The sequence below is a fragment of the Microplitis demolitor genome, chromosome 3 (genome assembly GCF_026212275.2).
Source record: "Microplitis demolitor isolate Queensland-Clemson2020A chromosome 3, iyMicDemo2.1a, whole genome shotgun sequence".
Lineage (NCBI taxonomy): Eukaryota > Metazoa > Arthropoda > Insecta > Hymenoptera > Braconidae > Microplitis > Microplitis demolitor.
In genome coordinates this window covers 3,693,773-3,708,390 of record NC_068547.1, presented here as the reverse complement: position 1 = coordinate 3,708,390, position 14,618 = coordinate 3,693,773, and the positions used below count along the sequence as shown (strand labels likewise).

The window sequence follows — 14,618 nt, the reverse complement described above, 5'->3', positions numbered from 1 at the left end:
TTTTTTTATTAATATTTTAAATATTTCTATGACATTCTGCCGCCATTTTATTTTGACTCGATTTTTAATTTCTCTCCAGTTTCTAATAATTTATTTTTCCAATATTTAAATTTACCGCGCGAAAAATCAGAATAATTAACAAATTATTTATGAAATTTAAAAAATTTAGAAAATATTGTTTTAAAAAAATTAGCCTAATTATAGACATAAATGAATTTTAATAAATTTATTAAAATTACTAATTGTCTGCTAATTTCAGGATTATAAATTACATCTAAACTTGAGTCTAATAATATTTGGATTTTTTTTCAAAATGATAAATAATAAAAAAAAAAAATATTTGAAAAAATTACCCCTACAGTTTTTTAAATTTTCTACATGTGCATATTTTTATTGTTTTTTGCAATTGATTTTTTGAAATTAAAATCTGAAAATTATTAATCGATTGTTAACTTCTGGGTCGTATTTTTTTGTTATCAATATTGAATTAAATTAACATCCGAAATAAATGTGCAGTTGCGTTGGCGGCAACGGAATTTGAATTTGAATATTTAACTCCCGCGGCAAAATTGCACTACCGATGCACTTTGTACTCTGGCTCCCTCTAGTTTCAAGTAAAACATTAAAAAATGTATTATATATATATGTTGGCCCTGGTGGCGGTGGTGATGGTGATTGTGTGCGTCCTTGCTCTGCTCCATACTATTGTCGTTAAAATCCAACCCAACATTCATAATAATTAAACCAACAATTCATATATTTATTATATATTGTTTTAAACAATAGCCATTATATAACTATAATAAATATAAATTATTGTGCGGCAAATAAAATTTTACAAACGTGAGAACGAGAATAAATGATAATTAATAACCAAGTAAATTGAATAATTGCAGTTTAACTTGGGAACTTGTGATCTTCGTCGAGAACACACCGTAAAAGTCATTGATCGTAGTCGTAGTTTTTTTTACATCAGTGCCACATATTTTAGCAAAAAATATTTTATATTTAATTATACTAAGAAATATATTTACTCCTAAATATTTATATAAATTATAAAATATAACCGTAAAATATAATCCTTGATGAAACGTGCAATGAATGGTGCCAATGAATAACCAACAATTAAATATTTTAAAACAGTGTACTGGTAATGAGTAATGAGTTAGTTGATATAAAATATATATCGGAGGACGGTTATTAATTATTTAAAACCGATTCCGTGTGATTGTTTATAATTATAAATAATTAAAGTAACGATGGCTGCTACATTTGATCAGTATGACAAATCCAGGTAATTATTTTAGTTCTCAAATTTATTATTTTATTTTATTTTATTTTGATATTGAAGTTAGCCGACGTCTGATAATTTTTTGATTTTTTTTAAATAATAAATTATAAAAAAAAAAAATATTTGAAAAAATTGCACCTGTAGTTTTTTGAATTTTCTATATGTGCATATTTTTAGTTTTTTTTTTTTGTAATTCTACGGAGAAAAAAAATCCGAAAATTTTCGATTGTCTGTTAACTTCTGGATCATATTTTATTTATGCGTGTAAGTACTTAATTTTATTTTTATTATATTTATTTATTTTTATTATATTTATTTATTTTTTGTATTAAATTGTCCAGTTGGTACTTTGGTGCAATGTCACGGCAAGATGCATCGGATTTACTGATGGGTGAAAAAGAAGGTGGAGTTTTTTTAGTAAGAGACAGCACATCAATACACGGTGATTTTGTCCTGTGTGTTAGAGAAGACAGTAAAGTCAGTCATTACATTATTAATAAGATTCAACAAGCTGATCAAATACGCTATCGTATTGGGGATCAAATATTTCCAGATATTCCAAACTTACTGGCATTTTATAAGTTACATTATTTAGACACGACGCCGCTCATCAGGCCAGCGCCGAAAAAATTACAAAAAGTTATTGCTAAGTATGATTTTGAAGGCAATGACCAAGATGACTTACCCTTTAGAAAAGGTAATTTTTTTCTTTTATTTAAAGTAAGACCCATAATCCGCTCAAGATAAATAAGACTCAATTAAATCGATAAATCAAATGAAAAATCATTTTTTTCTATACTGATTTTTTGTTTCAAATTTTTAAATATAATTTTAATTTTTAGATTAATGTTAATAATTAGTTATTTGATAAATAAACATACAATTGAATAAATTACAGGTGAAATATTAACAGTTATATCAAAAGATGAAGAGCAATGGTGGACAGCTAAAAACAACGTTGGTCAAAAGGGATCCATACCAGTACCTTATGTCCAAAAGTATGAAGAAGAAAATTCAGGTAACGCAGTCGACAGCGCAGCAAGTGGAGTACAAGAAATAAGCAGCGGTGGTAGCTCAGCTTCAAATTCAATAAATTTATCATCACAAGCGATACTACAGCAGTCAGCTAATCAAGATTCGGCAGCAACACAGCAGCAAGTAACTCGTCGTTCAAACATACAAAGAACATTACCGGCATTCGCTAAAGTTAAACAAGCACGTGTACCAAACGCTTATGATAAAACTGCATTGAAATTAGAAGTAGGTGATATTATTAAAGTGACTAAAACAAATATTAATGGGCAATGGGAGGGTGAGTTGCATGGTAAAACTGGTCATTTTCCATTTACACACGTTGAGTTTGTTGATAATGAAACGAGTGAAGATAATCAAGAGGTATGAGAAAATATATAAAAAAATATATATATATATATATATATAAATAACTATTATTATTACACTGTAAAAAATTTTCGGAGTGAACGCAGATTTAATCCGGAGTAAATGTAGAGTGGATGGCTGTTTATTTATTTGATTCTCTTGGAGTAAAATTTACTCCAAGGAGGAGGTATTTTAAAATTTAAACTCCGGGTCAGAGTAAAATTCACTTCTAAAAGAAGTTTATTTTAATATTTTAAGTCGGTATCGGAGTGAATGCGAATTTAAATCAAATCCAGATCACTCCGAAATCACTCCGCTGGAAAAAAATTCCCTATTTACTCCGAATGCGGAGTGATTTTTTTAAACTCCGGAACTCCATGATGGAGTGAATTCAGATTTGAATAAAATCTGTAATCACGTCGAATTTACTCCTGATTTTTTGCAGTGTATTATTATTATTATTATTATTATTATTATTATTATTATTATTATTAATATTAATATTACTATTATTATTATAAATATCTATAAATAAAATATATATGTTCTTCCATGCGATAATATCTTGAGGTTGTTACCAATCAAAGAGTTAAGTAATGTATAAAAAAATATAATTATTATATCATTTCATATTGCCATTAGCTATTGCGTATACCAATTTACATATACCATTTATTAATTAATATTATTAGTAATTATATTATTATTATTTAATGTAATAACGGCATTTGTCAGCATGGGTTTCTATAATAGTGTACAGAAATTCCATGGTAGTAAAAAAAAATAATTTTTATTAATTTTATACATGTGCAGGATATTATTAATACATTTTGTAATTTTAAATAGCGATGACGTCATTAACTAATTTAAAGTAATTTTATTGAATTTTGAATTGCTTGGTGGATAATAATAAAATAAAATTTTTGAGACTAAAAGTAAATGAATCGATAAATTATAGGATATTAAATAAATACTCGTTAGCTTCGATTTATTTAAAACTACGAGTTATGTATACACTATTTTTATTTTTTAGCATTCGTTCAATAAAAACCTTTTATTCTGTATTTAATTTGTCTTACTGAGACACCTTGCGTCGAATTTCGTGTTTTTAATTAAATTTTTTTTCTGTTTGTTATTTTATTGCGTAAAAATAACAAGTTACTTTTAAAAAAGTATTTTAAATCTGTGTGTTTGTTAATATTTATTTAGTGTACGTTTGAAACGTAATGAAAAAAATATTTTTACATTAACACTTCAATCGGACATTTTTTTCATGTTTGCTAGATATCTTAAATACATATTTATATGTATATAAATTGGTTAGATGTTAATTTTTAAGGTATTCAGTGACCAAGATGTCTCAGTGTAAGAAAAAATAAAACCATAAAATATATAACTAGTTGCCGGAATGAGGCGAAAAAATTTTTCGATCGTAAAGCACTCTCTGATGCTTCGTATCATGAGTCGTGCAATATGTATTTTGAATTCAAAATGTGGTAACTCATACTAAGAAAATTTTATGACAGGTACTAATACTTTACAAATTATAGTATAGAATTTTAAAATGAGCTTAAAAAAATTTTTTAATTGAATTTTATTTTCAACATTTTTACTAGCCCTAAGAAATTTTTTGCATTGAGAATTAAAACTAAAATTTTTTTGGAAGAAATTTTTTCTAGACTAGAAAATTTTTGTTTTAAATTCGTAATGCAAAATTTTTATTGCACAAAAAAATCCTTTTTTTTTGTATAGGCTAGAAAAAATCTTAAAGATTCAGTATATATAAATATATATTTATATATATATATATATAATAAAAAATTCATGGATTATAAGGTTTCTGAAATAAAAATCACGATATGAGAATTTTTTATTTTATAAAATTAAAAAAAATGATCTATTAAAATTTTCGAATTCTTTTGATGAATTTTTAAAAAATTTGTAACTTTTTAACTCACATAAGTTGAAATATATAAATTTGCATATTAAATCGTTTTAATTTCTACAAAAATAAATCAAAATAACACAGAAACATTTATAAAATAGGAAATTTGGTATGCAATCTACATAAAAAATAAAATCAAATGAGTTACGTAAAAAAAATATTTCTTATAAATTAAATTAATTATTCAAAATAAAAAAATGTATATCACTTAAATGTAATTATAAATATTATTTAGATGTATACCACTGTAAATCAATTGCATTTATTCATTTAAATAGAAACAATATATTTTTCACTTAATTTAATCTTTAAAAGTTATTTAAATTTATAACCCGTATTGATAAAATAAAAAATGAAATCGTCATATTAAATAAGCGTTAAAGTAATTGTATGTATAAGTCAAGTGTAATTATTAACTATAATTAATGATTCATAATTATCTTGAAATAAAACTGGTGACTTCGATGAATTATTACGAGATCTGACTGTGACTCGAGTATCCTATAACTGAATTAATTGTCAAGTTATTATAGATTATCACTGGCAGTAGATAAAATTTCCCAGATACGCGGAGCTTTCTATGAGTTTAATTGAGCGTTAATAATATTTAAATCCATGAAGAAATTGTCTAACCTTCTGCCCATTACTCCATTGTATGAATTTTCATGACTTTTTTATTGTTTTATTTTTATCCATAAAGTCGAAAATTTTATGAGCGAATATTAAAAAAAAATTCAAATGTGAATCGATACTCAGAGTCAAAGTAGTCGCGTATTAATTTTAAAAATTTACTTTTACTTTAACCAATTATTTAATAAATTTATTACTTTCGATATGAATTTATAACGACAGTGCAATTTTACGAACCACTGCACAATCAGAAAAATCTATACGGGAATCTTGCCTAGATTTCTATGTGGGTTCTCAGCGTTTTCGAATAAATTCCCATAGGAATATTAATCTGTTCTTTTATTCACATCACGTATCAAACCCAGATTTTTATATGAATTTCCTATAAAAAAATCCATTTGTCCAAGTTCTTATGTGAAGTTCCTCTGTGGGAATTCAGGTTCTCAGTTTCCTATGGGTTGTTCCTACATGGAAATCCAGGTACCCATAGTTTCCTACATTGGAATCCAGGTCCTCATAATTTCCTATGAGGATTTTCTATATGGGAATCCAGATACCCATGATTTCGTACATGGATTCTTATATATCTATACGGTCCTATATTAATTCCCATGTATTCTTACATAAATCTATAATTTCCTACATGGATTTCTATGGGTTCCCATGTATTCCCACATGGATTTTTTTTGATAGTGTAGGCAATAGTAAAAGTGCTAGGACCCCATAAATGATGAAAAATATTTTTTAAATAATTTTTCAGTCAAATTTCATAATCGTCTTTAAGTCAAATCCTAATTTATTCATTTTCAAAATATAAAAACCCATAAGTTTGAGAGCTAAGCTTGTAGGTAACTTAGGAAAATATTTTTTTACTGTCTTATAAAAAAAAAAAAAAGTTAATGGATATTTCTATTTCCTTTAAATTAAAAAACATTGTTTCATCTTCCAAGTTTAATAATAATCCATCAAATGTTTCAAAATAAATTAAATTTTATTTGAAATGAGAGATCGAGATCTGAGTGATCTCATAATTGTGCCATTAAATATACTCTAAAAGAAAAAAACTAAATTAAATAATAATTGTTAATTTTAATGAAGATAAAGATCTAAAGTGCATGTATATTTATTGGCCCCTACGGGAATTTAAAGCGTTACGAAACAGCAATGGGATATTATAGAATTCAAGTACTTGTTACTGTAACTTCACCGGCCACCTTTCCCACATTAATCATTTAATATGACGTTCTAATTGAATTGCGTTGTTTAGCGAACCGCGATTTCAGTATACTTGCTTCAACTTACTCTTACTCTCTCTTTCTCTTTACATATATATATATATAAATATATATGTATAAGGGTATGTGTTTTGTACAGTACAAAACTCATGTCGTTACGACTTCATCTCCTTCCTCATGAGCTTTTCCTGGGTGCTAATGAATGCCATGCAAGTTGTAAATAATATTACCGTTATTTATATTCAAACAAAACATATGTCCATAATTCACTTAATTTTTATTATTTCTTAGTTAATTTAATTAACAATCACACTGAGAAAACAAAATAACTTCTGTACAAACAATATTTTCTCAAGTAATAAATCGACATAAATTATCGCATTATTAATTTAATATCTAACGCGAAAAATCATTTTTTTGACAGAATAAAATCGAAAATTTATTTACACTATTGCTAAAAAAAGATCATGATATCTTGAAAAATTTTTATTTCTTCGACTAAGAAATTTTTTTCAATGAAATTTTCAAATTTTTTCAGCAAAAATATAGATTGAATATTTTTCGCGGTAAAACTATACAATGATTCGAAAATATTTTGGTAATGGTCTAGAACTTTTGGCCATAAAAATACTTGTATTAGAAATTTTTGATTTTTTTTTTTTAATTTGAATTTTAAAAATGAGAAACAGTAGACATTCTATAGTCAAAATTAGGTGTAACCCCTTGTAGATCAGTAGCAAATTTTTTTTCTCTCAGTGTAATAAAAACCAAGTTAAATAAATAATGATCTATTAATAATTGATATTTATTAATTTAAATTATTTATTTATCTTAAGTAAAAGTTAGTGCTAAAGCATGTTATGTTGTCTATGGCATAATATTAATGACCTTTTATGAGTACGGCGATAATGAATCACTACAACGTGAGTACAGGAGTACGGTAATAGGAAAGCCTGTGTGTCAAACACGAGACACACGAACCTGATGAAAGGGGACCAATTCCGTAACGCACTCGGTTCTCTAATTTTTTTTCCCTTCTTGCTTATTCTCTGCTCTTTACCCCATACTCTTAACAAACTCCATCTACAGCTTTACTACTAATATACTATATATACATATATATATAGTGACTCCTACTCAACTGAGTTGGGAATTATCTGGCATCAGGACTAGATGTGAACATGGGCGTACACCACTGGCCTTTGTTCATCTTTAATTGTACACTGCTACGGCAACCACCTACTGACATTTTCACTCATTTTATTTTTATACTTTTTATTAATAACTTTTTTTTTTATTTCTACTTTTACTTTTTTTACTCTTTATATCACAAAGTCCCCAATTGATTCAATGTCACCGCCAGCAGTATGAACAACATTGTATACATTTTTATACTCCACCCAAAAATATATTATTTTTTTATCAAAGGAAAAATTATTTTTTACGGTCAACTGGGTAACTTTACGTATAATCGATTATCGATTATATATTTTTTATTTTTATTGTTATTATTACTATCATAAAAGATTATTATCAGCGTAATAAGAATTTAATCTAAAGTTAATAAAAAATATATGTTGACATATATTTTTTTTTGTTTAAATATTTTTAGAGTAAAATATAAAAAAGTTTCTTCATTTATTCATTTAAACTTTTATTAACCCGGGTATTATCTGAGTACTGCTTCAAGATTAACGCATTTCTTTTCTCTATTAACGCGATACGACAATGCCAGTGAATTAGACTCTCAATGAATTTGACGCGTTTTCTTCTATCTTATCTATATTTCCGTCTATCGTCCTATCGAATGCTGCGGAATAGAACGGGAATAAAGCCAATGAGGAAAGGGAACGCCCGAGTGTGATGAATAATAGGAAAAGGATAAAGTATGAAAAATAAAAATATAAAAAAATCCGGTGGCCTGTGAATTAAAAATAAAATATAAAAAAAGAAGGGTGAGAGTTGAAGGCAAGCTCGCGGGAATTTCCAGACGTCGCGTTTTAATGAGGTGAGACGTCGTTGCAAGTAAAATACTACTACTACTTCTGCTACTACTACTAGAATCAGGAGGTTTACTATAACGTATACTACTACTACGACAACTTTTTGAAGAGTAAAGTGAAGAGAAGATTTAAAGTTTAGCCGGACTACTACGACAATTCTCTGTTTTCGGACCTTGCAATCGGACGAGACGTAAATAATATGCTAATCCGTCTTGACTCTTACTTACTTACTTACTTACTTACTTACTTACTTACTCTCTATACACGTTTCTTTATTCAATTCGTTTATTCAATTTTTATTTTTTTTATCGCCATCCTTTTCTCTCAACTCGACACTTTTATTTCTCACTCTCATATATTCCCGTTTAAAGTATATTCAAATGCATTAAATGTTTTTACACGAATAAATTTAAATTTTTTTAAAAATAAGAGTAAAATGCAAAAAAGAAAAAGTCATCAAAATCAATCGTAAATATTTTATTGATTTTTTTCTCCATTTCAATCTCCAGTATTTCATTGTATGGATCTTGAGACAAGTATCCGTGAATATTCAGGTCTTTCGACAAACTCCTTGGTGTATTTGGCAACCGGCTTGTAGAAAAAAAAATAACTGGAAAATAATAAAAGTGAGGGAACGGATAATAAAAAGAAAAAAAATAAGTAAAGAGGATAATAAATATGAGAATACGAAAGTACAAGTAAGGAGGGAAATAGATAGTAGCCACGGATTGAAGACACGCGCTATGCAATATTTTCTCGTGTACTATAGGCCAGAGCAGCGGCAGCTTTACTTTTCCTATCTTATATCTCCTTCTTCTTTTTCGTCTTTCGGCTCAAGGAAAAGTAAATATAATACTAAGAAGCTAGAGTTAAAGAGAGTAAAAGATAGTAGAGTTTCGGTGGTAGTCCCGAAGAATTTACGGGCACCTTGCTGATGGGGTTTCCTTGCTTCCTTCATCTAATATCTTTACAAGGCCTTAGAATCTTTCGCGCTTCCACGCGTCTCGGTATAAAAAAAAATAACAAATCAATATATATCTATATATATAGAGAACTGGATTACATAAGAGATAGACGAGCCCGCGGGAAACTATCGGCACATGTATATTTATCAAGTATATATGAGGTAGGTCTTTATTACTGCGTTGGGATAGAGATCGAAAATACGATTTGGACTCGAGGATAAACTTTTTTTCTTTTTTTTTTTTAGTATTCGTACTTAAATTCTACTCTAGTACTCTAGCACTTGGTGTTTTTACTCTACTTCTCTATACTCTAGTCTCTTTTCTCTAGAACCGCGAACAGAGACACTGTTACTCCGTGAGAGAGTTGATAAAAGCGCAGTGTAAAAATATTTCCCAGGACCACACAGCCACCGACTTGATAAGCGCAACGACGACAGCCGCGACTACGTGATTTGAAAAATAATAGACTTGTCCTTTTCCTGTGCGTACTTCCGTTCTCTTTACTCACTATGTACTACTTGTATTATTTTATTTCCCAGTTTATTATTTTTTTTCTCCACATTTGCTTCAGTTTAATTTTATTTTTTAAAAATACTTTTTTTTGGCGCAACGTTAAAGCTAATTTATCGTCGGATTTTTCCGGTAGAATAAAAATCACCGGAATTTACATTAGTATCTTGACAACGAGTACTTGTCGGGTTACTTTTTATTTAGCAATTATAAATAGTTGATAATTTAAATTAATCATATGCCTTTTAATTAATAATTTTTCTTTTTTTTATGGTTTTTCGGGCTTAAAATTTATTTGTTTTCGTTAAAACAATTAGACATTTATTAACTTATTTATTATCGTACGCGATAATCGTTAGTAAGGGCAATTATTGTAAAAGCTCATGACAATCAATCAACACATAATGTGGGGTAGGACGAAACAACGATAGTAAAAAGATTAACGAGACGATATTTCGTTAGCCACGCCTTGATTATTTCAGAGGAACAAAAAAAAATAATGCACCCGGCCCATCATTATTAGTCTAGTTGCCCTCATGACTGACAAAAAAATTAAGTGAAAAAAGAAAAAAAATTATTATTATCAATATCAATTATTTAGTTGACTCATCAGATAAATTACTAATCACTTACGTACCCATTAATACACCTGGCAATTATATTTCTCATTATTTATTTCTACGCTGTTTCTAAAATTACATATTGTTATTTTTTATCACTCGGCTTTATCTTTTTGTAGTAAATAAAAAATTTATTTTCAATACTTAAATAAAAAAAAAAAAATTGAATGATAAATTTTATTTCTATATCAGGAATATCTACAGAGAAAAATATTTCAACTTGATAAAAATTTTAGTGAATTAGCTTGATCAATATATCTGATAAATGTCAATTTTCTAAATATATGAGATTTATATGAGCAATCGTCTACTGACACCTGGATATTTTTCTAAGATTAATTTATACAAAAAAAGAGTCCGCGTAAATTTAAACTTTTGTTCCGTGAAATAAATATTCTGTTATCATAAATATTACATACATATCAGTATACATATATATCAGTAATAATTGTTCATTAAATAAGAATAGATAAAAATATGTATAGATATATACAAATGAATAAAATATATTTCTTAAGAAACGGAATATTTGTGTGAAGATTATCATGAGAATAATAGACGGGGGTTACATCGATACAAATAGCAATCGATATTTCCAGGAATATAAAACTCCTCTACAGAAGAGTACGGCTTTATTCCACTACGCTCCCTCGAGTCTTTTCTTCCATACTTACATGTTGGATACCAAAATACGTATCTACTACTTATCGGGTGTGCAGATACCGGTGCTTTTCAATTTTCATAGGACGCCTACAACTACAACCTCAACCACAACCCCAACTACTATCACCAATACTATTACTACTACTACTACTACTACTACTACTACTACTACTACTACTACTACTATTTACTATAACCACAACCACAATCACTCCGACTTGTGATGTTACTAATACAACTTTTACAACAACTTTTTTTTCTATTACCCTGTATTATACTTCAGTTATAAAGGGGCAATGTAAATGAGGGAGGGAGGGTTAAAGAGTAAAGAGTGAGGTTTTAAAAAAGAAAAATAAAGATAGAAGAAGCCAAGGTCCTTGATAATAATAATAGTAGTAATAATAGTAATAATAATAATAGTAGTAATAATAATTCGTCTGATGGGGAGACTGGATAAACAGCTGGAATGTCATTGCTGTTGGTTTAGTTTCTTGCTTTAGCTCCTGTTCATCCTGATGCTGTTACTGTTGCTGTTGCTTACTGCGTAAGGTGGAAAAGTCTCACTCCATTTGGCTCCTCTGAGAGCTCGTAGAGATAAGCCAGGGCACTATCATTTTGTCTTGCTTTTACTCATGTTTTTTTTATATTTTTTTTAGTTTAGTTGCATGTCTCGTGTCTCGGTCTAACGGAAAGCCCGACGGGAACGCGCCGGGATGCACCAGACGACGAGAAGCAAAGAGATGTCGTCACCTACGGAAAATGAAAAAAAATACAGAACAGTGTGAATGTGAGAGTGGAAAAAATAAAAAATAAAATAAAATGGGAATAGAGAAGTAGAGGTATAAAGCTAAAGGGTTTTGCGTAACGTTTGCTGCAGACATTGGCTTCTTATTTTACGGTCCACTACGGGACGTCTTCAGTTCACTTTTCCCACACTTGTGTGTGACACTCAGCTTTGTTCCCACGATGATAGTACCGCGAATGGAATGAGAAGTGAGGGACACAAATGTTGAGGAGAAAATAAATTGCTTGATAAAGACATTGGATGCTGATCAAAGAAATGGACACTTGTTGTCTAGAGATGAGAGAGCTTTGCGTTACGTATATATTTATAGATTAACTGTTTTTTTTTCTTTTTTTTAATGAATTTTATCGATTTATTTTTATATAAACCCGAATAAAAAGTTTCGAGCCAAAAAAGTAAAAGTATCTCTTGGCCGAATAGTAGCCGGCAAAAGGCCCAGATAGAACACAAGGCTGAAAATTAGCTAATTGGTATCATAAATGGCCGAAATTTTGCTAATAATTAGACCTAAAATTCTCAGAAATTTAACCGACGATTAGGCCTAAAGATGACCGACTCAGTTTATCAGCCAATTTTCAGCCTCTTCCAATAAAATTCTATGGTTCTGGCGTAATTTTGACAATTTAGCCTTTACGGCCAAACATTTTTACCCGGGAAGTTTTCAAAAATATTTTTACTTTTGAATTTCAAATTTGTACGATTATAAAAAGAAATTTATAATTTAGACAAAAAAAAAATGATTGCTGATTAAACAATTAATAAATTGGCAGGGAAACTTTTTTGTTTGTCAAATATTAATTTACTAATAAAATTTTTCCATAAAACTCACGGGTGAAGTAAATGAAAAATTTTTTGTTGAAGTTTCATGGATTGTTATATAATAAATTTTTTTTCATTTAAATTTAAACTAATTTAATTCGAAAACATGACTTGGCCGAAAAGCCAGGAGAAGTAGAAGGAAAACACTTGGGTTAAATATGTTAAACTTTAATATGCAGAACAACTTATGAATTTATGATAAACATTATCTATTTAATTTCCTGTCTTAAAACTTGATACTCGTTCTCATTTTGAAGAAACAAATCAATTTTCTAATGTATCATACATTTTCAGTTAATTTTATATTTTATTTCGGCAATAAATTAAAAGCTGAGTGAAAACACTGGAAGGATGCAATGAATTTAAGTTGAGCTTTAATTTTTATCTTATAGAAATCAAGTGAAGAGAAAGTAGTAGTAGTCGGAGTAGTAGTAGTAGTAGTAGGTAATAGGTAGTATGAGCATGTAGACGACTTTGGTACTTGAGGGAATTTATTCCAGTGACTGGCAGTCAGCTTGACAAATGTTTAGACTAAGGTGTGCTGGTGAAAACCAGACATCAAATCCCCTCGTCTCAACTATCCTACATAAGAATTGGGTTACGCATCATTTCCACTGAAAATTTTTCATGGCCTCTTGTCACATGACAGCTTTCATCATTTTCCAACAATTGATCCTCTATCTTCAACAAGTAGCTGTCAATATGCTGACTTTCATAATTTCATTATGCGCTTATTTATAAACCATTACTTTCTTTTTATCCAATACCAAAAAATTCTTAACTGTTTATTTTTTCTTAAAGTTTTTTTGTTTAAGCAAATAATTATAAAACTTATTTTTTCGATTTCACTCTAAGAAAGATTATGTCAGCGCGCAAACAACAATGGAATATCGCGGAATATGAATAAAGATACTTTTGAACTTTCGAGAGCCACACAACGATCGAGGGATTTTTTTCCTTTAAACTTCGAGTAGAGGTATTACTTGAATTGGAATTACTTTTCTCATTATGGTGCATCCAAGAGGAAAATCTTTTCCTTATTCCATTCTTACTTTTATAATTTACGCGGTAAAAGACGAAAATGAAGACCAAGAGAAATTAAAGAACGTTAATCTTTGACAGTTGCTACAGATTACTGTGTGCTCCTGCTACTGCCACTGCTTTCTATATTTACTTTTATAAATTTTTCAACTTATACTTATTCTTTATTTATAAATTTATATCTTTACATCGAATTTGCATACTTCATCGTTTCAATCAAGCTCCTGCTTAATTAAATAAGTCAATATCGTACGTATCGTAAGTCAACTAACTTCATTTTTAAAATTATTATTTCTTAATTTTCTTTGAAAATTAAAACTCCAATATGCATTCTTTTTTTTTCAACTCATATATTTTAACTTATGACTGATAATTGAATTATAACTATAGCACACTTTCAATATTCTATTCCATAGTCAGTGATCAATATTAAAATGTCGCATATTAAAATCAAACATTTTTCTGAACATGCATAAACCCAAACTACTTTCTAATACTATTTAAATATTTAATGAAAAAATTATTAAAGTCGACAAAGAGAGTGTAGTCATCCTCACCCATCCTCATATGGGTCTGAACTCAAAAAATAAGCTATTCCCAGGACTTCTTATGGCTTTCCCTACTAGAGGGCATCATAACGAACAAAAAACGTTAATGTTGTGATGGGTTATTCCCAACAGGAGCAAAGTTACGGGCTACTCTTCATAGAAA

The 14,618-nt window shown here is 28.7% G+C and overlaps 1 protein-coding gene across 1 annotated transcript; it reads left to right on the top strand.

The window, feature by feature from the left end:
- Positions 1-671: 671 nt before the first annotated feature.
- On the top strand, positions 672-4,648 carry LOC103576624 (adapter molecule Crk). Its single transcript, XM_014441240.2, has 3 exons — positions 672-1,294; positions 1,633-1,988; positions 2,190-4,648. Exons 1-3 carry the CDS (start codon positions 1,260-1,262, stop codon positions 2,690-2,692), a joined length of 894 nt encoding a protein of 297 aa, XP_014296726.1. The 5' UTR covers positions 672-1,259; the 3' UTR covers positions 2,693-4,648.
- The last annotated feature ends 9,970 nt before the right edge of the window (positions 4,649-14,618 follow it).

Bases quoted from the DNA above. Each gene is read 5' to 3' on its own strand.
- LOC103576624 (XM_014441240.2), top strand. From the start codon at position 1,260: ATGGCTGCTACATTTGATCAGTATGACAAATCCAG. The intron at 1,295-1,632 runs GTAATTATTTTA...TAAATTGTCCAG, and splicing joins GATCAGTATGACAAATCCAG to TTGGTACTTTGGTGCAATGT. The intron at 1,989-2,189 runs GTAATTTTTTTC...AATAAATTACAG, and splicing joins TGACTTACCCTTTAGAAAAG to GTGAAATATTAACAGTTATA.